Genomic DNA, 22,500 nt, shown 5'->3' on the forward strand with positions numbered 1-22,500 from the left:
TCGGATGAACCCTGACCAACTTGGCATAGACCAGAGGGCATTGTACGTCACTGCAAAAAGCTGTGGTAGCCCTTTGATTCAGGGTGCCAGTCACTCTGTGCAAGTCGCCAACTTTGGATCCAGCAAAAGAGCCCCAGATCATCATGCTTCCTCTTCCATGTTTGACAGTTGGTGTCACACACTGATGAACCATCCTTTCGCCAACTCGACGGCATACAAAAACCCTGCGTGATGAACCAAAGATTTCAAATTTTCATTCATCGGTTCATAAGACCTTCTTCCAGTTTTCAGTAGTCCACTGGCAGTGCTTCATGGCCCAGCAAGCCTCTTTTTCTTATTTTGCCATCTTAGCAATGGCTTTCTTACTGCCACTCGTCTTGTCAAACTTGCACCTCAAAGTCTTCTCTTCACAGTTTAAACTGAGACTTCCTTACTTCGACCAGTGTTAAGCTGTGCTTGAAGCTGCTGTCCTGTGAGCCGCCTATCACGCAACCTGTTGACTCTCAGAAACTCGTCTTCTGATTGTGTTGTGGCTTTGGGTCTGCCAGACCTCTTCCTGTCAGAGTTTCCTCCAGTTTCCAAGTGCCTTTTGATGGTGTAGGAAACTGTACTCACTGACACCTTGACTTGCTTTGCAATTTCTCTCAAGGAAAGAGCTACACAATTAAGGGTTATAATGATCTGTCTGTCTTCCTTTGTTAATTGTCTTTTTCTCACCATTATGATAGCTATATACTACTTTTGCAGTGCAATATTGTCCAAATAATGCTTCAGAGGGTATAGCAACAAAATCTGTTCCAACACTGCTTTTATATAGACAGAGGGTTTGTAACTAATCAACAAAAGTTGGGATACCTATAGGAATTATTTGCATCAACTTTCAAGGCTTAATTTACTTCCATTGCTGCAAAACAGCTGCAGTTGCAACACATTACTTGTTCCCTGAAAAGGATCTTTTTAACAACTCTGAAATTTACATTATTTTTCAGTTTTTGGTCACGTAAACTTTTGTTTTTTTTTAACCTCTGGCAGTTTACTGCTTGGTTTTGTACAATTTCAGGTTATTCACTGGACTTGAACTGCTTAAATTTCAGTAAAAACTGAAAAAATAGGGGTGTTCTAAAACTTTCGGCCGGTGGTGTGTATGTACATATATACACATATACATAATTATACACATCTATACATATATGAATCGATAGGTCATGGCAAGGTAGCTAAGAGGTATGCACGTTTGCTCCGAGCCGTTTCGCCTGGGTTTGAACCCCGACCCAGCTATAAACTGGCATTCCAGTGTTTCACAAGCAGGGTGATTCATCAATGTGTGTGCCATCTCTTGGATGGACATTAAAGCGGGCATCGTATCTGCCAGAATACCCATCCCCTATGCCTCTCCCCTATACCCACCCCCTCTGATTCTCCCCTTTCCACAGGCAGAGGAGTGGGAAAGAGGGAGAGGCAGAGGGATGGGAGACCCATCTATAAACTGTCATCCCAGTGTTTCACAAGCAGGGTAATTCATTAATGTGTGTGCCATCTCTCGCATGGACGTTAAACTGGGAGTCACATCTGCCAGAGTCCCACTACCTCCTCTTAATATTCCCTTCAGCAAAACGACGGGTTGTATTTGCCAGTATATAATAAATAGTATCGTTTTCCAAAGGTTTCAACTGTCATAAACAATTATCAAATTGTGTTAAAGATTTTCAGAAATTCACTGAATTTTATCAAGTTGAAGAACATGTAATAAAAATGAAAATTGGGATTTCAGGAAGATATGACATACACAAAATGATCCACAGATCGCTTATGGTCAAATTAAACATTCAAGCAAAAGAACATGCAGCCTGCAATTTTTACTTTGAAAATCGAGGCAAAATTTAAGTACGTTTTAAATACGAGTCATAAGAAAGCCAGCAAATCACATCTTGTTTAGTAGGTGTCAAGACTGTTTAGCCAGAAGAGCAGAAAAAGGCTGAGCAGGGTAGCTTAGAAGAATGCGCATTCTCCTTTGGGATGTCTAACCTGGGTTCAAATCTCAACCCAGTCAAAAACTATCACTTTGGTGCTTCACATTCATTGCAGTGAATCAGTATGTGCATCATCTTTTGGATGGATGTTGAACAAGTTGTTCCATCTGCCAGCATTGGTTGTTGTTGGATGGTCTCTTTCAACATCCAACAGACTTCTTTCAAGAAGAGTCAGTGAGTTACCACCAGTATCTTGAACAAAATTTAAAATTCCTGCCTAAAATTGCAGGTAGTAGGTGGTCTGGTCTTCTTGGACATCTCAAGATACTGCTCGCAAGCTCAAAGTGTGCCTTAATTCTGCACAGCAGCTTCTATACTATAAACAAATTCACACACTTAGGTAGTTTGCAAGTCTCATATCAATGGCCATCTAAGGCTACGAAGACCAAACAAAATCAAAAAACAGCGTGCTGCTCAATACAAGGCTATTTAATTAAGCTGGGGATTTTAAGAGAACCTAAAATATACAAACCTGCATTCATCTTGCCGCATCCCATTGACGATGTTCAAGAAGTTCCTGCAGTCCTACCATAAATAAAAAAGTTTAATCAGGCTTAAAAACATGGCATGAACAGTGATACCAAAATATGCTGAAATAGGTAATTGACACAACTACCTGTCATGCATACAGAGAAACAATCAAAACATTAATATGTACAAGTCATTGGAAACTGCATGGCATACAAATCATCAGACATAAAATCAAAAGTGTCAAGTCTCGAGTCCCACATCTTGGGTCACATCTATCTATAATTCCAGCAGTGTGTGGTGTGTGTGCGTGTGCGTGTGCGTGTGCGTGTGCGACCGCTGTTTCTCGACAACCACTGGTCCGATCTAATTGAAACTTGCCAGGTATATTGCTGGGGCCTGAGTATGTGCCTTTTCAAGGTTTGATATTAATCGGACATGCACTTCCCAAGTTATGGCCATTTATTTACCAAACCAATAACAGGACACGTTGCTGCGTGGGCGTGGCCGATGGGGAAAGGGCGCCATTGAGTTACCAATGACAGGACACGTTGCTGCGTTGGCGTGGCCGATGGGGAAAGGGAGCCATTTAGTTACCAATGACAGGACACGTTGCTGCGTAGGCGTGGCTGATGGGGAAAGGGCGCCATTTAGTTACCAATGACAGGAAACGTTGCTGCGTTGGCATAGCCGATGGGGAAAAGATCCTCAGCGTATGGACTTCCGGATAGTGATGATTTAATGTATTCTAATAATTTCTCGATTTCTTATGCGCATTTATAGATAAACACAATGCCCCAATCCAGTCGTCGTTTACGAGAGTGAATGAACTGCCTGTGTGTTTGTTGTTTCTGGCACGTGTTTTGAAAGTTTTTTTTGGGGGTTTTTTTTTGCACATACGGCCACGTACATACGGGCACGTACTAGTTATTTCAATTCTCGCAAGCCAACCTGACAACATCCACACCCTGCATCACAAGTTCTCTCCCACTTATCTGTTTATTTTCCTTCTTATATATTTTAAATCATCCTTCCCAAGGAAATATTGATGTGAAGAATTACATTTATAATGACTCCAAAATCACTCTTATAGAAAGTGAAAGGATTAACGGTTCAAGTTTAAATGATCGATTCACAAGCTCTGTCACATTTTCAAGTCAAATGGTGAGTCAAAAAAAAAAAATCATAAAAGCGGCTCAAATATTACCAGCCTGCAAATCACATACAAAAATGTATATATACTTGATGGAAGATTACTTAAAAAGGAAAGTTTAAGAACCAGGTGGCCACAAGTACAATGACTTTGGTTCCCTGGTTCATGAAAGATTGATGGATCTGGGAGATAAAGCCCTAACTAACGCTCCCTGCCCAAGCCAAATTCCACTCCATCCCCAACCCAAATCAATACCGTTTCAAAGTACGAGTCGTTGATCGCACAGAAAGCTTCCACCACAAAATCCAGGTCAAACCACTGTGATGACAGTTCCTTCCTTTTCTCCTTCTTCACGAGCCGGCACACAACCTCCATCACTGCTACCTGCAGCTCATAATCTGGATAAACAATTGGTTAACACAAGTAGTTGGTACAACTTTGCACCCCAAAAAACGAGTAATACTACATTGAAATGCTGGAACGAGTGTGGAAGGTTTCAAAACATTTCACACAAAATAAACACGACCTGTATTCCAATGACATCGATAAACTAATGCACTCCTGAGAATAATATGTGACACTGCCTGGAACGACACAAGATTGCACTTGCAGCAGCCATTCTTTCAGTAGTGAAGACATTTTGACCAATACTCACAGTTACTTCTCACCCACACATCTGTTTTCTTATATGCAATTCAAATTGTTCACCATTCATTTATGATACACCTTGTGTCAAGAATAAGCCTGTTTTGTGATGAACAGCAACAGTGATGGACAATTCAAATGAGGGTTTGTATAATAACTTTTACAAACCAAAGAACAAATTTGATCTATTGTATTTTACCAAATCACTCATAAAGGATGATATATTTCTGTATATTTTTATAATTATCATGGAGTATGGTAGTATTTCATATAGGTGGTTTGACACAGGGGAAAATATGGCCACCCATTTAAATGTGTATACAATGATAGGATCATAAACTACTGTAGAGTGAAGTCATAAGCATTTAAAATCCATAAGTTGTATTCTCGAGCGTTTTCTGAACTACCAATACTGAAAAAGATGCCGGAATACATTGCTAAAGCAACACGAAAGATCGCTAAATCGGCAAGTTGTACTTCTTCTTGGTCACCTCTAAAAACAATGTAAAACTGAAGCCGAACCGACCTCAATAACTACTGAAGCCATGATAGTGATTCCAACGCGAGGAAGTTACTTTGTCTCTGGGCTCGTGCATGCAACCCAAAATTTAAAAAAGAGAAATCAAATATTAATAGTTTTATTATGAAAAGAAATCGAATGTAAATGTGGACTCAACCAAACCAGGACAGTATCATGGGGCCGTGGGGGGGGGGGGTGGAAATGGACACTGCCATTCCAAAAGCGATACATATTCAAACCATCACTCAAATCAACTGATACAGGTATTAAAACAATTTAATCCATGCCAAAAAACAAAATATATAAAACATTGAAAAATAAATAGAATGCTCAAAACCCTTGAAAAGTGTCACCACCATTAGCAAGAGGTCACGTGACTCGTGCCATCTTTGTCAGCACTATTTGGCTGACACGTCACGGATCAGGGTGGTTTTGAGCGCGTCCCAGATTGAAAAAAACCAAGTAAATGTTAAAACGACATTTTGTGCGGCAATAAACTGCTCGAATCTGTTATGGGAGGGTTGTGGAAAGACATTTCACAGATATTTTTATATGTTTATGAACAGAAATGGTGTAGTTTTACTCTACCAAACGAGAAGCTATGATACTGTAGTGATATTTCATTCACCACATGGACCTTGTTGGTAAATCGATTTGTTTGTTGGTCGCAAATTGGTTTACAACATTCTTTTTTAGGAGGATTAACGAGTGTATTTATGTTATCAGCCACCATTAATCCCACCTTCTCATCGGATCAGCCGAAGGAAGTTTGACCCAAGTCTTTCACAAACCGGCTGGTGCCAGCGATAACTAGGCAGCTTAGAAGCGATTGTGCGACGGGACGTCCAGTTTTACGTCCATCCGAGGGAAGGCACACACATTGATTAATCACCCTGCATGGGATACACCAGGATGACAGTATATATGTGGGTCAGGATTCAAACCCAGGCTAGACAGTTTTGAGGTGGACGAGTGTGCGACAAGACATCCACAGTTTCATGTCTATCCGTGGGACGGCACACAAACTGATTAAATCACCCTGCCTACAGCAGACTTGCACATTCTCTCAGCTGCTCACTCTGCCAACAATTTGGGTATTATAATACATAGTTGGTTATATTTCAACACTTTGATTTGCATCATTTTTGGTACATAATAATAAAAATATACCATCAGAGATGGGGAATCCCCCACCATTGAATGAAAAAGGTCATACATATTCCAGATAATGAGGGAGGTGAATTGGAAACAAAACACCATTTGGTCATCATCTCAAAAAAGTTCCCCAGGGGTGAGGAACGTAGTAACCAAAAATAATTGAAATCAGATAAGCGGTTTTCCATTTAGTACAAAAAACATTTTTTTCAAGATGGCCGCCCCAATCGGACATCTTGGATCCGGCCACGCCCAAAATCAATAGGGTTCTTCCTTTTCAGGTGGTACATGTGTGACTCAAATTTCAAATCGATATGGCGAACAGTTTATGAGTCATCGCACTCACAGCTATAAATGTTGACGCCCGGACGGACGAACAGCCGGACGACCTGGGTGACAACAATATCCCACTTCCGCCACACGGCGGGGAATAAAAACGACAGGTATATTCATGTTTTCAATTTTGACCCCCAAAAAATAATTGTGAAAACGGGCACACTTGATCTTCATAAGCTTCCTTAAAATGCCCCGAGTTCTTCATGCTCCCAAATAAATATTTGTTCTCAAAGATTATTGTGAAAAGGAAAGTGGTCTACTTACTATGATAAAGTTTACTATTGAAAACAATCACACAAAAAGTGAAAATAATGCAATCGTTTTTCATTCTAAATTGCATGCAAACGCATTGATGGAAATCGCCTTCACCCAGCAACGAGTGCTAACCAAGATGGCATCTGGTAGCCACAGCAGGCACTGTGTGTTGTGAATGGCAATGAGCATTCTATTTATTTTCAGTTCAGTAGTGGTAATCCATGTCGTGGACTGAGACAAAAGCCAGGATTGAGGGGGCGAGGGGTAGAATGTACCACAAGCAGAATTTAATAACAAATGCATTCAATTCATGCAAAAATAACAAATTGGGTGAAACATTAAGCATTTAATTATTTCAAAAAAATTGCAGAAACAAACAAACAAACAACAACAAAAATACATTTTAAGAAAAATGTAAAAACAGAGGGATGAAATCTCAAAAAACAACAAAACGAGGTAAGAATGACACCACATTACGATGCCACAACACTAATGAATTACCATCATGACATCTTTTTACATTTTACTTTTGTTGTGGGATTGATGAAGAAGATTGAGGAAGAAGAACGAAGAAGAAAAAGAATAACAATGAAGAATTTCACCACATGACAACAATCCTCCTCTGGTTTAGCATCATAATATCTTTTGACATTCCATCACAATCTCACAACAAAAGTAAAATATCAAAAGATGACACGAAACCAGAATAGGATTGTGTCGGATTGTGGTATCGTAATGTGGTGTCATTCCTGCCTTGTTTGGTTATTTTTTTTGAGATTTTATCCTTTTATATTTTTACATTTTTCTGAAAACTTGTCATTTTTTTTCTTTTTCTTGTATCAAATATATTTTACTAACCCAGTAAAGCAAGTCCTCGCTCAACATCGTCCCGGTTAATATTGTTTTGTTATTGTCACTAATCTATTAGAGAACAAACTCCTTTAATGTCGTTCACCATTCCGGTATAAATTTGTTTTACGTCTGATTCAGTGCAAAATTAATGGTTTCCTCATTTTAATAAAGCTACAGTATAAACCATATCATAAATACAGGTGTGTAAGCTGTCCCATAAATTCTGATGTATAAGAATATGTACAGCACATATATATATATATATATATATATATATATATATATATATATATATATATATATATATATATATATATATATATATACATATACATATACATACATATATATACATATACATACATATATACACATACATACTACACATACATACATACATATATGAGGCCCACGAGGAAGAGTGATGTAAGTGACATTTTTTAATGATATGATAATGATAGGCTCAGATGATAGGGTAAGGGTTAAAATAGTGCAATATGACATTAACTCCAAAATGGCCGATGTGTCCCTTATATCACTCCTCCTCGCAGCGCCTCATATATATATATATATATATATATATATATATATATATATATATATATTATATATATATATATATATATATATATATATATACGCACACACACACACACACACACACACACACACACACACACACACACACACACACACACACACACACACACACACACACACACACACACACACACACACACACACACACACACACACATATATACACCGAGCTGTGCATCGATAACAATCGGTGGGTTCTGGGCTGTGCATGGTACTCAGGTGTGCATGAATGGTGTGTGTAGGAAGTTGTGGCCTGAATGTGTCAATGACACGAAAGGATTTAAATATGTTGTCCCCGTGATGGAGAAAGTTATCCTCAGCATGGCTAATAAAGCGGGTTTTGATGAGGTGGAAGAAGCTGATATTACACAACTTCTGAAATCACACGGAGAAGAGATAACGAATGAAGACCTGAAGTAACTGGAGATGATATTCAATTGTTTGTTTTCAATTATTTAAAACTTATACTCCATATGTAAATAATGCATTTTGTCCAACGATAAAAAAAATTCCCTGGAAAACTAACCCACCTTCCTTCCCCCCATTGCCCCCTTCTATTTACATGAATTATGATGGGAAAATTCGATTAGCTTAAAGTCGTTTCAGTTAAAGTCGCAGTTTTCAGGAACGTAACTACAACATTAAGTGAAGACTTGCTGGATATTTGACATCAATACATTTTAATCATTTCTGGAATGTAACTTCCATGATGATTCATGAGTTCTGACTTGGATGCAGCTACAAAAGGTTCACCAAACGCAAAAATTTCAATCATGTTACAGCCTGTAAAAACTCAACCACAATGGCAAGACAGGCACCCAAATAAAATAATCATTAGAAATTCAACATTGAGCATAGTTGCAAAACTGGCAACATCAGACAAAGTACCTATCTCATCAGGAACAGCAGAGTTAAGTCGCTCCCATCCGTTAGTCTCAATGGATGATTTCTGCTTTTCCCTAATATCTACTCTCAACTGCTGTGATTTCTGTAATAATTGAATAATGAACTAGACCAGCTCAGAACAATAAAGAGGCAATATTAGGGAGGTGTCCATGTTCGACAAAGTCAAGTGCTGGAAGGCATCCTTCAATTGGAATTGAAAGTACCAGCATAACAGAGGCAGAAATCAGTGGGACAAAGCACCCCTGTAAAACCTTAACAGCCCAAGGTAAGCATAATCTAACTACAATAATAAAATGTCAGTATGTGTGTCTCCTACATAACTCCAAAACCATGAAACCTAAATGTCTGAACCTTTGCATGTATACCAAGGGAACTCCAAGGTAGTGCATGAATGAAAATTGGGTATTTGAATCAATTTAAACACCCCTTTTGAAGATAATTAATAGCCTCATTTAATTTACCTTTATCAAGGTTCATCCTTGGTCACCTCGTTGGGGTCTTGATTCGCCATTTTTTGGGGGCTGCTCAACAATGCCTCAACTTAGAACAGGCCGCAATGCTTTCTTCATGATAAAGCTCCCCCCCCCCCCGGCTCCCTCCACTTTCCCCACTCATATGTCATCGAATGATCAAACCTACAAATCGCTGGGTACATTGCAATGCCTATAAACACCTGGATAAACCAGCATTCGTGGCTTTATTTCATTCTGGCAAATGCCATAAGCTATAGAATCTCAATCTCAGCTAAATTTCAAGATTTAAACTCCAGGATTGAACTTAGCAGTTCTGACTGCTGTCGCGGTAGTGCTGAGGTGTCTTCCACCAGACGGCTTTGAATAAGCTTTCACAAAATGTCAAATTACTTTTTTTCAAAAATCAAATACAAATCTTCATGAAGTCTCAAGCCTGGTAATTATCCATAAATTAAGCCAGCATTACTTTAAACTTGCATTGGACACAATTTCCAGGAAGGGAGACAAATGAATACTCAATGAAATGCAATCTCTGTGGAAACGTTGACAGGCTCGATCACTGGGAGAGAAAGTAGAGGTGGATGCAACTAGCACATTATGCTTCCACTGTGAGCAATCACAAACCGTGCATCCCCATTGTCTCATCATTCACCTGCATTTGGTTTTTTCCCATTGAAATTTTTTTTTTATTTACGGACACATTCCGAGGGTTCTGTGATTTTTCCCAGTGTATCAGCTTCGGTGTCCATCGGCACGCGACATTCCAGATTTCTACATCACCCGGAAGGTCCCAAACATTAATACGAGTGAGTGGTTAGAATGAGCTTTATATATTAGATGGCAGAAATAGGCAAAGTGCTTCTGTCTGGAGCGTAACATCGTCATGCAGCCATGGTGGGACAGAAATGTTAGTCAGGTGGATCAACAAAAGGTGACGGCCACAAAAGTGGAAGTGGAGCATTTAAAGAAAAACAAAAACTTAGAAACGAAGGATATGGATGTCACAAAGTGGATTTCTAGTTTGCTTGAGACAATATTGTTACGTTTGAGAGGGGGGGTATGCATTCAAAGGGTAATTAGGATGTTTAATTAGGTATGCCATGCTGTTCGAGTTTACCAGGATCTCGATGTAATAAGTAGCAATTCAGTGGTGATAAGTTGTCTAGTAAATGTCCATTTCTTCAAGGGGGAAATGATAATTGTCACGTAATTAGATAGGGATAGGGTAAGTGTGTCTGCGTAAACCCCTTTTAGTATTCTCTGGAGGCTTGCCGTGACGTCACAGAACAGTACTGCGGATGGCTCCGCCCCGTGATCACGATTGGCGGAAGGCGACGGCGGTGGGCCAATAAACGGCTCGATTGGAAATGAGGAGGACGGGAGCATAAAAAGGTTCCGTTCGGGGTCGAAAAGGAAGAGGAAGAAGATCGAGACAAAAAGATCGTGTTTTTTTTTGGTGTGGAGGCTGTTGCGCGGAGAGCGTGCTTCTTGTTGTGCTGATTCGATCGTGATCTTCATCGTGTCTTGGAGCCTTGCTGAGCCTCGTGCCTCACCTTGGTTGGCTCTGGGGTTCTGCTGACTCGGAGTACGGGTTCGAACGGCGGGCGGACCTGCCTCCCTCTCCTGCTCGCAACTTGGCGCCAGAACTGGTTCCCTGGCGGCTGTGAGCGGACTTGGGGCAAGACCAGGAGGTCGACAGCACCACGGTTTCTCCTGCCCCCCTGACGAGAGCAAGGCCAGCTCGTCCGACGCCGATCCAGGGACAGTTGCGTCCACACCACGGTCCAGCCTGACCACCAGAAATAGCTACGTTGTGTGTGTGTGTGTGTGTGTGTGTGTGTGTGTGTGTGTGTGTGTGTGTGTGTGTGTGTGTGTGTGTGTGTGTGTGTGTGTGTGTGTGTGTGTGTGTGTGTGTGTGTGTGTGTGTGCTTGGCACCTTAGAGGGTTTGAGATTTGTATATTCATTGGAATTGTCTGTGTTTTTCCCCACGCCCGATCCCACACCATCCCATCGAATCGCCCCGGATCCCTTTTCTTGCCGAGTCTTGTTATTTCTGGTTAATAGTGAAAACAAATAAACATCATCAACTCAGTGAAAAGCGACTCGTGCCACCTTCCTCGTCCCGTTTGCGGTAGAGCGATTAGAACCGCCATGTTTGGGTTATAAATAAATAAACCGCCTCCATCGTTTCGGCTCATTCTACGTTGGTGGGACTGTTCAAGTCCCGTGGACGTCACATTGGTGTCAGGGTGTTGGATGTTCGAACCCCTCTAAATTATATTTGGTATCGGGAGAATATACCAAGATTAAAATCTCGCCACAAATTGGAATATAAAATTATTACAGAAAAGCGCGCGAGCGCAGGAAAATTTTAGCGGGATTTTTCAAATTTAAATTAATTGGCGGCAAACGGGACTTCTGCACCATCGCGGATGTGCAGATGTTTGAGGAGGAAGGCCACGTGTCTGGCAGCAAGTCGGGGGAAGAAGGGAGAGACGGGGGGTAGGGTTGGAACCTCCCCCATTCCGAGCGTGGACCGTGCTTCATCGCCCGTAACGGGGCCGGCAGGGCCGGAAACCGGTGCGATGTCGATCCAGACACTGTTGGAACGTTTAATAGGGGACATGACGGTACAAATGGCAAATCAATTCGTGACACAGAGGGCAGAAATGACGGCACAAATGGAAAATCAATTCGTGACACAGAGGGCAGATCAATTGGGGGTAATGGGGGTACAGTTGGGTGCACGGATTGATTTAATGAGGGATGAATTGGGGGAAAAGATGGAGAAAATGAAAACTGAGATGCAGGAGTGTGCGGATGTTAAATTGGGGGAAATACAAAGTAAATTCGAGGATAGATTGGAGGAAACAAAGGTAGAAATTACATTGGAGGGGGAAAATATACGGAAAAAAATTGGTAGATAAAATTGATGCAACGAACATTCGGGTTGATAAAATGGATGAAAGCCTGGAACGTCATCGTGCCTGTGTGGATGCTCGTATGCAGCTGCAAGTTGAAGAGTGGGGAGAGTTGAGGAAGCAAGGGATGAATTTGGCGGAGGAGGTAAAAGGATTGGAGGCTCGTTTGGATGAACAAGATAAAATTATGAGCCAAGATGAAGACTTGGATAAAGGCCTGGTAGAGCCGTCTTTTGTAAGTAGAGTGTCCGGGTTGGTTGAGGAGCAGCTACAAACTCGCGACGGAGCCTTGGAGGAGGTTGTGCGGGCCCAGAAGATCCTGCGGGAAGAGGTGAATCGGTCCATTCAACGTTTGGAACAGGAGGCAAAATTGACCCATTAGACCCTCACCACAAAACATCTTTGGCCACAGTGGGCTCCGAAATTGGATACGCAGCCACAAGGGTGTTTGATCCCTGGGCCGGATTCGGACAAGGGAGAAACTGAGAAGCGGGCCACCGTAAAAGTGATCCCCCTGGTAAATTTCGACGGGTCAGGGAGCGTTGAAGCTTTTCTGACGCAATTTGAGTGCATTTCCCGACTAAACGGGTGGAATGAGCGGGAACGTACAGGGAATTTGGTGGCAACGTTGCGGGGACCAGCCGCAGATGTGTTAAACGTGATCACGGAGGGGATGTTGACCAGCTCCCACATTTGCGAGGCGTTGAGCCGCCGGTTTGGGTTCGCGGCAAACTGTGATCTGGTGCGGGCCCAGCTCCAGCACCGCAGATTAAAGCCGGGTGAGACAGTGCAGGAGCTGGCACAGGACATTTACCAATCAGTCAGGATCGCGCATCGGGACCTTACAGTGGAGGCGTGGGACAGACTGGCACTGGAGAAATTTTTAGCTGCTCTTCCGGACCCTGAGGTCCGAGCGCTAGTGGAGCTACAGGATCCACCCACCGTTCACCGAGCGGCTGAGTGCGCAGCCAGGCTGGCCTCGTGGAGGCGGCCGGGTCGGGTGCCCGAGAGGCCATCGGTGACGGTCCGACAGGCGGAGATCCAGGATCAAGGAGGGGGGCTGGGAGAAATTGGCATTACCCAAATGTTTCAGGAAATTTGCCAGAAACTGTTAAGTTTGATAAGGGGTAATCCGGTAGTTGGTGTGCCAAAGCGGCGGGGTCCAGCCCAGCCAATAGAGCAATTCGATTATGGCCGAGGGGGTCCGGAACCAGAAGAGACATTACACCGATACCCACGGGGGCCTTTTATGGGGAGTTGTTTCCGGTGCGGGCGAAGAGGACACATGCAACGATATTGCCGGTACCCGGCGATGGAGGGACCCTCCAATGGACTTTTAGACTCGGAGAGGGTGAATCCTCCTGCTGAACCGCCAGGTGTATCCGAGATGCCCTTTCATAGGTCGGGTCCGGAGATCACTGTCGGGGGTCGGGGAGACTAGATTGGCCTGAGCATATACGGCCATGCTCGGCTGCTGAGATTGTGGCGAAGTGCCCTCCTTTGGTGGAAAAAAATGAATTGTGGGAAAAGTGGCATGTGTTTGTAAGTTCTGCTGGGTTTTAGAGTGACAATCGGGACAGTGGGTAATTGGTAACAAAGCGGGCACGAGTGGCTGTCCAATGGCTGGTGCGTGGATCGGGTGAGAAGTGCTGTGTGAGTTGTTTTAAGTTAAGAAGTGAAATGTATGGTGCACACATTGATTTTTTATTAGACATGGTGTGGTAACAGGGAAGGTCATGGTCGGCGAAGTGTTAAAAATGCAGGTGTCACATGTAAGGCCGATGGGGTGGGGGAGTCATGTGGGTTTTGTGGGTGGGGATGATGTGCTTGTCCACAGGGATTGCTGAAGCTCACGGTGAGCCGGAATTGCAACCCCCTTCAAGGAGATTCACCCCTGGTGGCTAATGGTGACAGTGTCTGGAGCCAACTGGGAGAGGGTCTGGTTGGGCGACCAAGGCGGGTAGGACCTTGGCGACCCAGGAAGGCCAGAGGAGCCAGTGAGACCCCTTCCAGTGTGTTGTACGGGATGAGAGCTGATGGCTACCAGGGGGGTGGGAATCAAAGGGAGCGGGGCGGAGAAACGTCTGGGTTGGACTAAAGCTTACCTGTGGGCATGGTTGCACCTGAGATGCCCCCATCATCTTGTGGTAACCCACCCCACGGCCACGACGGGATTCAGCCTGCATGATTAAAATGAGGACCATGACCTAGAAATGTGATGATGACCATGGTGTGAGTGTTGTGAAGATGTATGAGTCCCACTCGATCCCACACAACTTGACATGTGCAGCAAGGGCATGATGTCCGCATAATTTTGGGGCAAGCAAATTTGAAAATTGGCTCCCCAGGTAACGCTGGGTCTATTAGCATCCACTGGGGGAGGCGGTCAAGTGTAAATATCCTGTGAATAGTGTCGTTAAGGCTTAGAGTAGGAATGTAAAGTATAAGTGTTGTGTTTTTGTGGAACCTTTTGTTTCCCCTCACCAGATCACTGGAAGAGTGTTGGGCAAGAGCGATGATCCAGAAGATGGAGTGCAACTTCGCTCAGTGCTCTCATGTGATAAAATAAAATAAAAATAAACAAAACGAATGATTGTTTAGGCGAGGATAAGGCCATAAGGGGGTAGTGCACTAAGCAGGATAGGTAAGTTAGCTGCGACTCGCTGCCCATTGCCCCTCCTACTTTATTTCGTTAGGTTAATTAGGTGTGAGTCAGTAAGTGTTAAGGCTGGTATGGTAGCGCCTGTGATATACCTTGCAGGAGCTGCGGTACCAGAGGAGGGGGCAGTGTTACGTTTGAGAGGGGGGGGTATGCATTCAAAGGGTAATTAGGATGTTTAATTAGGTATGCCATGCTGTTCGAGTTTACCAGGATCTCGATGTAATAAGTAGCAATTCAGTGGTGATAAGTTGTCTAGTAAATGTCCATTTCTTCAAGGGGGAAATGATAATTGTCACGTAATTAGATAGGGATACGGGATAGGGTAAGTGTGTCTGCGTAAACCCCTTTTAGTATTCTCTGGAGGCTTGCAGTGACCGTCACAGGACAGTGCTGCGGATGGCTCCGCCCCGTGATCACGATTGGCGGAAGGCGACGGCGGTGGGCCAATAAACGGCTTGATTGGAAGTGACGAGGACGGGAGCATAAAAAGGTTCTGTTCGGGGTCGAAAAGGAAGAGGAAGAAGATCGGGACAAAAAGATCGTGTTTTTTTTGGTGTGGAGGCTGTTGCGCGGAGAGCGTGCTTGTTGTTGTGCTGATTCGATCGTGTTCTTCATCGTGTCTTGGAGCCTTGCTGAGCCTCGTGCCTCACCTTGGTTGGCTCTGGGGTTCTGCTGACTCGGAGTACGGGGTCAAACGGCGGGCGGACCTGCCTCCCTCTCCTGCTCGCAACTTGGTGCCAGAACTGGTTCCCTGGCGGCTGTGAGCGGACTTGGGCCAAGACCAGGAGGTCGACAGCACCACGGTTTCTCCTGCCCCCCTGACGAGAGCAAGGCCAGCTCGTCCGACGCCGATCCAGGGACAGTTGCGTCCACACCACGGTCCAGCCTGACCACCAGAAATAGCTACGTTTTGTGTGTGTGTGTGTGTGTGTGTGTGTGTGTGTGTGTGTGTGTGTGTGTGTGTGTGTGTGTGTGTGTGTGTGTGTGTGTGTGTGTGTGTGTGTGTGTGTGTGTGTGCGTGCTTGGCACCTTAGAGGGTTTGAGATCTGTATATTCATTGGAATTGTCTGTGTTTTTCCCCACGCCCGATCCCACACCATCCCGTCGAATCGCCCCGGATCCCTTTTCTTGCCGAGTCTTGTTATTTCTGGTTAATAGTGAAAACAAATAAACATCATCAACTCAGTGAAAAGCGACTCGTGCCACCTTCCTCGTCCCGTTTGCGGTAGAGCGATTAGAACCGCCATGTTTGGGTTATAAATAAATAAACCGCCTCCATCGTTTCGGCTCATTCTACGTTGGCGGGACTGTTCAAGTCCCGTGGACGTCACAATATTAATAGTGGCTCCACCACAGACCCAGTCATCATGGTGGAAATAATGACAACTTTGTCGTATTTTCGTACAGGCAGTTGAACACAAAAAAATCATGACAACGACGACTTAAAGAACCTGACATCCTGACAATTTTCATTTGAATAACATCGTCACCTGTCAAAAGAATGCCGCATGGATGAGTGAAACATCCATCAAGAAGTTCAGAGCTGCAGTCAGCAGCTATAACGAATCTGGATTATTGTCCTTTGTTCATTTGTCAAAGTTTTTCACTCTCATGCTGGGTGAAACAGATATATGTTGCGGTGCAGGGGTCGGCCGCGAACCAACCGCTCTGACGGAGCTGCAAGTCGAGTCAGCCGACCGATCGCCCGGAATATAGATCGCCGTCCGGATAAGTCCCAGGCGACGGGTCCTTGAACAAGGACTGAAATACGCCAATGGGCAGATCACGTGGGGTAGGGTCGATTGCCAATCTTCAATGTACCTAAATACCCACGTGATCCAACTACCGGGGTATTCCACCCTCGACAGATCTCGTACGGAACAAACCGCCGAGGCGAGTCTGTCCCGTGCACGATTCCGAGCGGCTTAATTGCCGAGAACAGTCGGTCCAAATGTCCCCCTTTTACGGCAAACCAATGGCTTTCTTACTCCCAACACACGAAATGCTCAGTCAATGAAATAATTGACACGATGAGCTGAAAACATTTAACAATTGGGGTATTTATCTATATTAATATTTCGGCACGCTCCTTTCTTTGTTCCACCATCAGATTTTTGTTACTGCATGAAATGAAACAAGCTTTGACATATATAGCAATGATATTATTGTCTTCCTCAAGAGGCCCATCAAAATTCGTTTTGATGATTATGGTAGTTAAATCTTATTATTATCTATATTAATATTTCGGCATGCCCCTTTTTTTGTTCCACCATCAGATTTTTGTTACTGCATGAAATGAAACAAGCTTTGACATATATAGTAATCTGACGGTGGAAAATCTGATGGTGGAACAAAAAAAGGGGCGTGCCGAAATATATTAATATAGATGATATTATTGTCTTCCTTAAGAGGCCCCTCAAAATTCGTTTTGATGATTATGGTAGTTAAACAGTTCATGTTCTCCATTTGCAAAATGGGAGGAATTATTGCACAAAAAAGAAATAAAAATGTTTCCAATTTTTTAAAGGACCACTAAGATGAGTTCGTAAAATCTTTTGTAGAGTGTGTTATTATTAATCACTATACGCCATAGTAAATTGCTCATGTTATTGAGCTGTCAATAAGCTATCAATCAGAGACATATAATAAACTCACTTGAGTATTCATATCTCTATTTCAATGGGTAATATCAAGCGGTAACTTCATGAGGACCGAATAAAACCGGTCTCGATGTCAGTCCGTCCGTATATCTGTTCACAATCAAACCGATCATGATGCATTTTAAGGCTTTCCGAGAGCTTTGGAGAGATTACCTACACTTCCGCACGGTGCTGTTTTTATTATTCCGACTGCACTTCATTAGAACATAGATCGTGGATGGATGCGCAGATCCCAGGAGAACAACGACAGCTGTACAGAACATTTCATATTATCGATGGATAAAAATGATATTTAATTGATATTATAATAAATTGTTCATTTAAAATATCTTCAAATTTTGTGAGTTTTTAGTTTGTTGTGAAATATTAGGTCCTCGGGTCTCCGCATAGTGGCGTACAGGCTTAAGTCGTACTTCTGTTTACCACCGTAGAAAATCACAGAACCATCCGATCGACATGCTGTTAACAGTTTCAGAATCAGCTAAAATCTACAAGTTATGAATATGTAGACGATACTGATCCGGCCAGCTAAAATCTACAAGATATGAATATGTACACGATACTGATCCGGCCAGCTAAAATCTACAAGATATGAATATGTACACGAAACTGATCCGGCCTTTTGGATCACTGTAAAGTAGGGTGCCCTGTAATTTGAATGCGCTCTCTGGATCCTCCGGAACTCACGAATGGTACACGTTGTGTAGTCACGAAACTACGTGGTAATGTCATCGAAGTGGAGCTACTGCGGGACAGTCGTAGGGGAAAACCTGAATAATGATCAATGGATAAAAATGATAAAATATATTGTTTAAAATACATTCATGCTATCTGTCTTTTACCATATGTTGCCAGTGACGCCCGTCCAAGACGGGCACCTTTACTAGTTAATAATAATGGGGAACTAGGGAAGCACGTAAGAGCAGAACTATTCCGACTATACGAAATGCAATGCAAAGATTTACAGCACACAGAGCACTTAACAATTTCCTACCGATTAGACGGGCCCACGGACACACGTTCGCACACACACCAGTGGGGCAACTTAGCTTAATATAGCATAACAATTGTGCAACAATTGTGCATTTTGTGAGGAAAGCACCAAATTTGGCACACGAGTAGCCTATCATATTATGAACAGATGTGGACATTGGGCCATCTCAAAATCAGCCGCTGATGGCTGTGGCAGCCATTTTCCACTGCCATCAAAAATTTTGAGATGGCCCAATATCCAAATCTGTTCATAATATGATAGGCTATTACTAGTGTGCCAAATTTGGTGCTTTCCTCACGAAATGCACAATTGTTATGCTAAGTTGCCCCACTAATGCAGGTGAGGTTTCCACGTATTTACAATTTTCATTTGACTTAGCCATTACTTAACCATGGCCCAGGACTTGTGATCTGTGAAAGGGGAGAAGGTAAAAGTCATTTCAAAGTTCATTGATGCAGGGGAATGGATGGAGATGGTCGCAAAACACAAATGAGCATGATGGATGCACGGGCTGCCTGCAGGGCAGTCGTTGCAAAACTGGATGTTCCTGGCGCACATGGTGATGAATGGACACAGAGGCAAACGCAAACAAGGGCAAGCAGGCATGGGGTCATGGCAGAGGCAGGCAAACTAGGCATGGCAAGGCAAGCCCATGCAGAACAGGTGGCTGCAGCACAACAGGCTGGCAGGTGAAGCTGGCCGGCCTCTGGTGTGGTTCCATCAGGTCTGGAGGGAGTGCGGTGGTGCCGGCCGCTCTGAAGGCGGGCTCGGACCAAGCCTACTGTCTCCCCCCACTCTATCACGTTTGTCTGTCTCTGTCCATACCCACTCCCTTAATTTGCCACAAAACACAACAAAATTTAGCCCCTCTTTATTTTTATTTCCCTTTTATAATTGTCTCCCTAACCCCCTTTAGTCATTGTCCGGCTAGCCTATCATGTCCACCTAGCCTACTCCCAACCCCTTAAATCCTGTTTTAGAGGGGAATAGGGAGAAACTGGTGTCCTGTCTCGACACCCAACGAAGCCTCAGAATGGCCTCCTCAGAGTTCAGCGATCTACCAAGGTGAGTCCAGCGGCCTAAAACGAGCGAAGGGATGGATAGTGCGAAGGGGTACATCTCCTAGCTATCCGAGCTTTCATTGACCTGAAACTACCCTGGGGCTTTCCATAAACGCCTCAAATTTTAAAACTATCGGTTCTAAAAACCATGATTCCCGTCGCCTGTGTTGGTGTCCGTAATAAATTTGGGCCTTGCCCTCAAATTTTCATTCATGCCCTCACACAATTTCCTGGCTGGGCAGCGTGGCTCAACAGGCAGGAACTCCCCCTCTGCCGAACTCTAACCATGGCACCCCCAGGCACGCAGGCTGCCTCCGAGCCGAGCTGCTCCCTATAAACATGGGGGGTTGCCCTCTCTGGCATTGCCCCCCTCCGATGCCCACGTGGCGTGTTGATGCCCCGGGTCCCTTTCCGAGGGTCGCCCATGCCCACTACACTGCCCCCGTGGCATTCTGGCGCTACGGGTCCCGTTTCCGACGGGTCGCCCATGCCCACTACACTATCCCGGCCCCTCTTGGGCCCTTGGCCTACTCTGGCCGACGAATCCGGTGCCCTCGACACAAAACTCACCTTTCCACAGCCACGCTCCCAGCCGGTCCATGAACTCTTGCACCCCTCCAAACGGGTTTCGTGCCTTCTCTCGACACCAACAACAAAACGACCTCCTTTTAGTAAATTTGACTACCCACTAACTAACATTAAAATGACCCCGGGGTCTCTTGGGTGGGAATCACTACTCCCCCCAATCAGTCATCGCACCATGCATACCACATTCGCTCCACTCACACACTTGGGCCCACTGTTCCACACTCATTCCATTTCATAACTCAGACCAACACTCTATACTGCCATCCTTCCTAATTAAATCTCATAACTAACTCGTGCTCCCTCTTCATCCCTTATTCTCATGCACGTTCCATTTACTCTACATAGCTAAGCTACGTCCCCACTACACATTTCCAGTCTGTCCATGTCTCCAAAAATTTCCATTTCCAAAATCTAAACTGAAATCCCTCTAACTAATCCAATCCACAGGCTCCATGAGGAACAACCCATGTGCCCATGAAGCCGGTCTAACTATCGCTAACCCATCCCCCGAACTCGTACTTCCGTGATGTCATGGCAGCTGCTCGCGCTTCGCGCACCTCGTCCCTCCTCGGACGGTAACATCCGGCAGGGATTTCCCCTCCTGCCATATTCCAACCATGCAGCGACGACGTCACCCTGCGCATCCAAAGCAAACCTCGCATTTCGAGGTGCTCGTCGGAACTTCACATACACACTCGCCTGTAGAACCCGTCCGTTCCAAATTCACAATCCAGCCTAGCTTCTGTCCGTTCCGCGGGATCGGCTTGTATCCACCGCGGACGTTTCCAGACCGGATTTCACTCGCGCAGGCGCGCACGCGGTGGCCTCGTGCAAAGCACAGCACGGACCCAACGCTCGCTGCTGTTCAAACCCGGCACGGTCCCCAAAATAGCTAAGGCCGCCACACGGCCTTTGTACCTCGTCAGGCACCGTCTTTGTCGCACTCTCACGCGCACATTCTCCCGTGCCCTGACGCTCACACACTCCAACATGGCACTTGGACACGCGGTTGTGCCCTCTCGCATACCAACCACCATTTCTCTTTCATACCGCGACCTCACACACGCGGTTTCTTTCATTCACACACGGCGCTTCTCCATTAAACACCTTTTCACTCACGCATCGTGCTTCTTCCATACACGGGGTTTCACTCACGCATCGTGCTTCTTCCATACACGGGGTTTCACTCACACACGCGGTTTCACTCACACAATGCGTGCTTTCCAGCATGCATTTCGCCACACTTGCAACCACACACACCGGGACGACCACGCTGGGGATGTGCGCTACCTCAAGCGCTCCTGGGGTCTCCAAACCCCCCAAGCTCCGCGTGCACCCATTCACAGCACTTGCCCACTCCAACTCGCAAAGCGCAACCGGACTCACCTCATCGCGATCTGCCTCAAGGGGGCACAGTCACTCCCCTCATTCCTGGAGAGGGTCATCCTGCTGCTCGCACCAAGTCATGGGACATTCCACCAGATCGCCCCAATTGTCCTCCACTATCCCTACCTGTGTGTGCTCGTCAATTACCTGTAGTTTCTCCTCCACTTGTTTTATCTCCGTCACCTCGTTTATTATTTCCGTTTTCTCCTTTATTATCTCCCTCGTCTCTACATGTGTCGTACACATCAGTCACCCCATTTAATTTTTCCCTCTCTGCCAAAGTCACCTTCCTGAGTCTCGCCCAACACGTCTCCCTTATCACCGTGACGGCATCTCTCATCACCTCTACCTCCCTTAATTTCTCCATCTCCATCGCGGGACCGACACCATCCACAATCCCCCTCGTTGGTTCAGAGTCCCTGCCACGTGGCGTCGCCATGATTCCTCTTATGCCCGTTCTGATTGCCTTCTGCCCTTACTGGAGGTTTCGCCCCATGCGTTGCATCTCACCCCTCATTACATCCATTTTATTTTCCATCTTTTGCGCATTTGTATCCATTTTGGCGTTTATTCCCTTCATCAACACCTCAAACATCTCTCTCACGTCAAATAACCCCGTGGCAGTCGATTCGCCATTATCGGGCGTGGATCCGCCGGGGACCGGGGATGGAATTTGAAGGAGGAGGAGGGGGGGGGGTCATACATCGCGGCCCACGCCACTGCGCCCATTTCGGACTCATTTATTTGCGGGGTATAGTCAACCTGCATAACGGAGTCCTGCATGGTGATCTCGTCCTGAGCCATACATTCTTTGAACGCTACATCCACCTCACT

At 44.8% G+C, this 22,500-nt stretch overlaps 1 protein-coding gene across 6 annotated transcripts in view; it reads right to left on the reverse strand.

Moving 5' to 3' along the window:
- LOC147020089 (uncharacterized) overlaps positions 1-22,500 on the reverse strand; it is a 190,478-nt gene that overhangs the window by 102,051 nt on the left and 65,927 nt on the right. For all 6 annotated transcript variants that reach the window (XM_085895125.1, XM_085895126.1, XM_085895122.1 and 3 more), the window contains 2 exons: positions 3,907-4,049; positions 2,503-2,555 (listed from right to left, as the gene is read on the reverse strand). In XM_085895125.1, the coding sequence (XP_085751251.1) occupies positions 2,503-2,555; positions 3,907-4,049 (196 nt within the window). The remainder of the gene's footprint in view (positions 1-2,502; positions 2,556-3,906; positions 4,050-22,500) is intronic.

This window comes from Eptatretus burgeri, chromosome 9 (assembly GCF_056783735.1).
Source record: "Eptatretus burgeri isolate ZD-2024b chromosome 9, Ebu_testis_v1, whole genome shotgun sequence".
In the NCBI taxonomy this organism is placed as follows: Eukaryota; Metazoa; Chordata; class Myxini; order Myxiniformes; family Myxinidae; genus Eptatretus; species Eptatretus burgeri.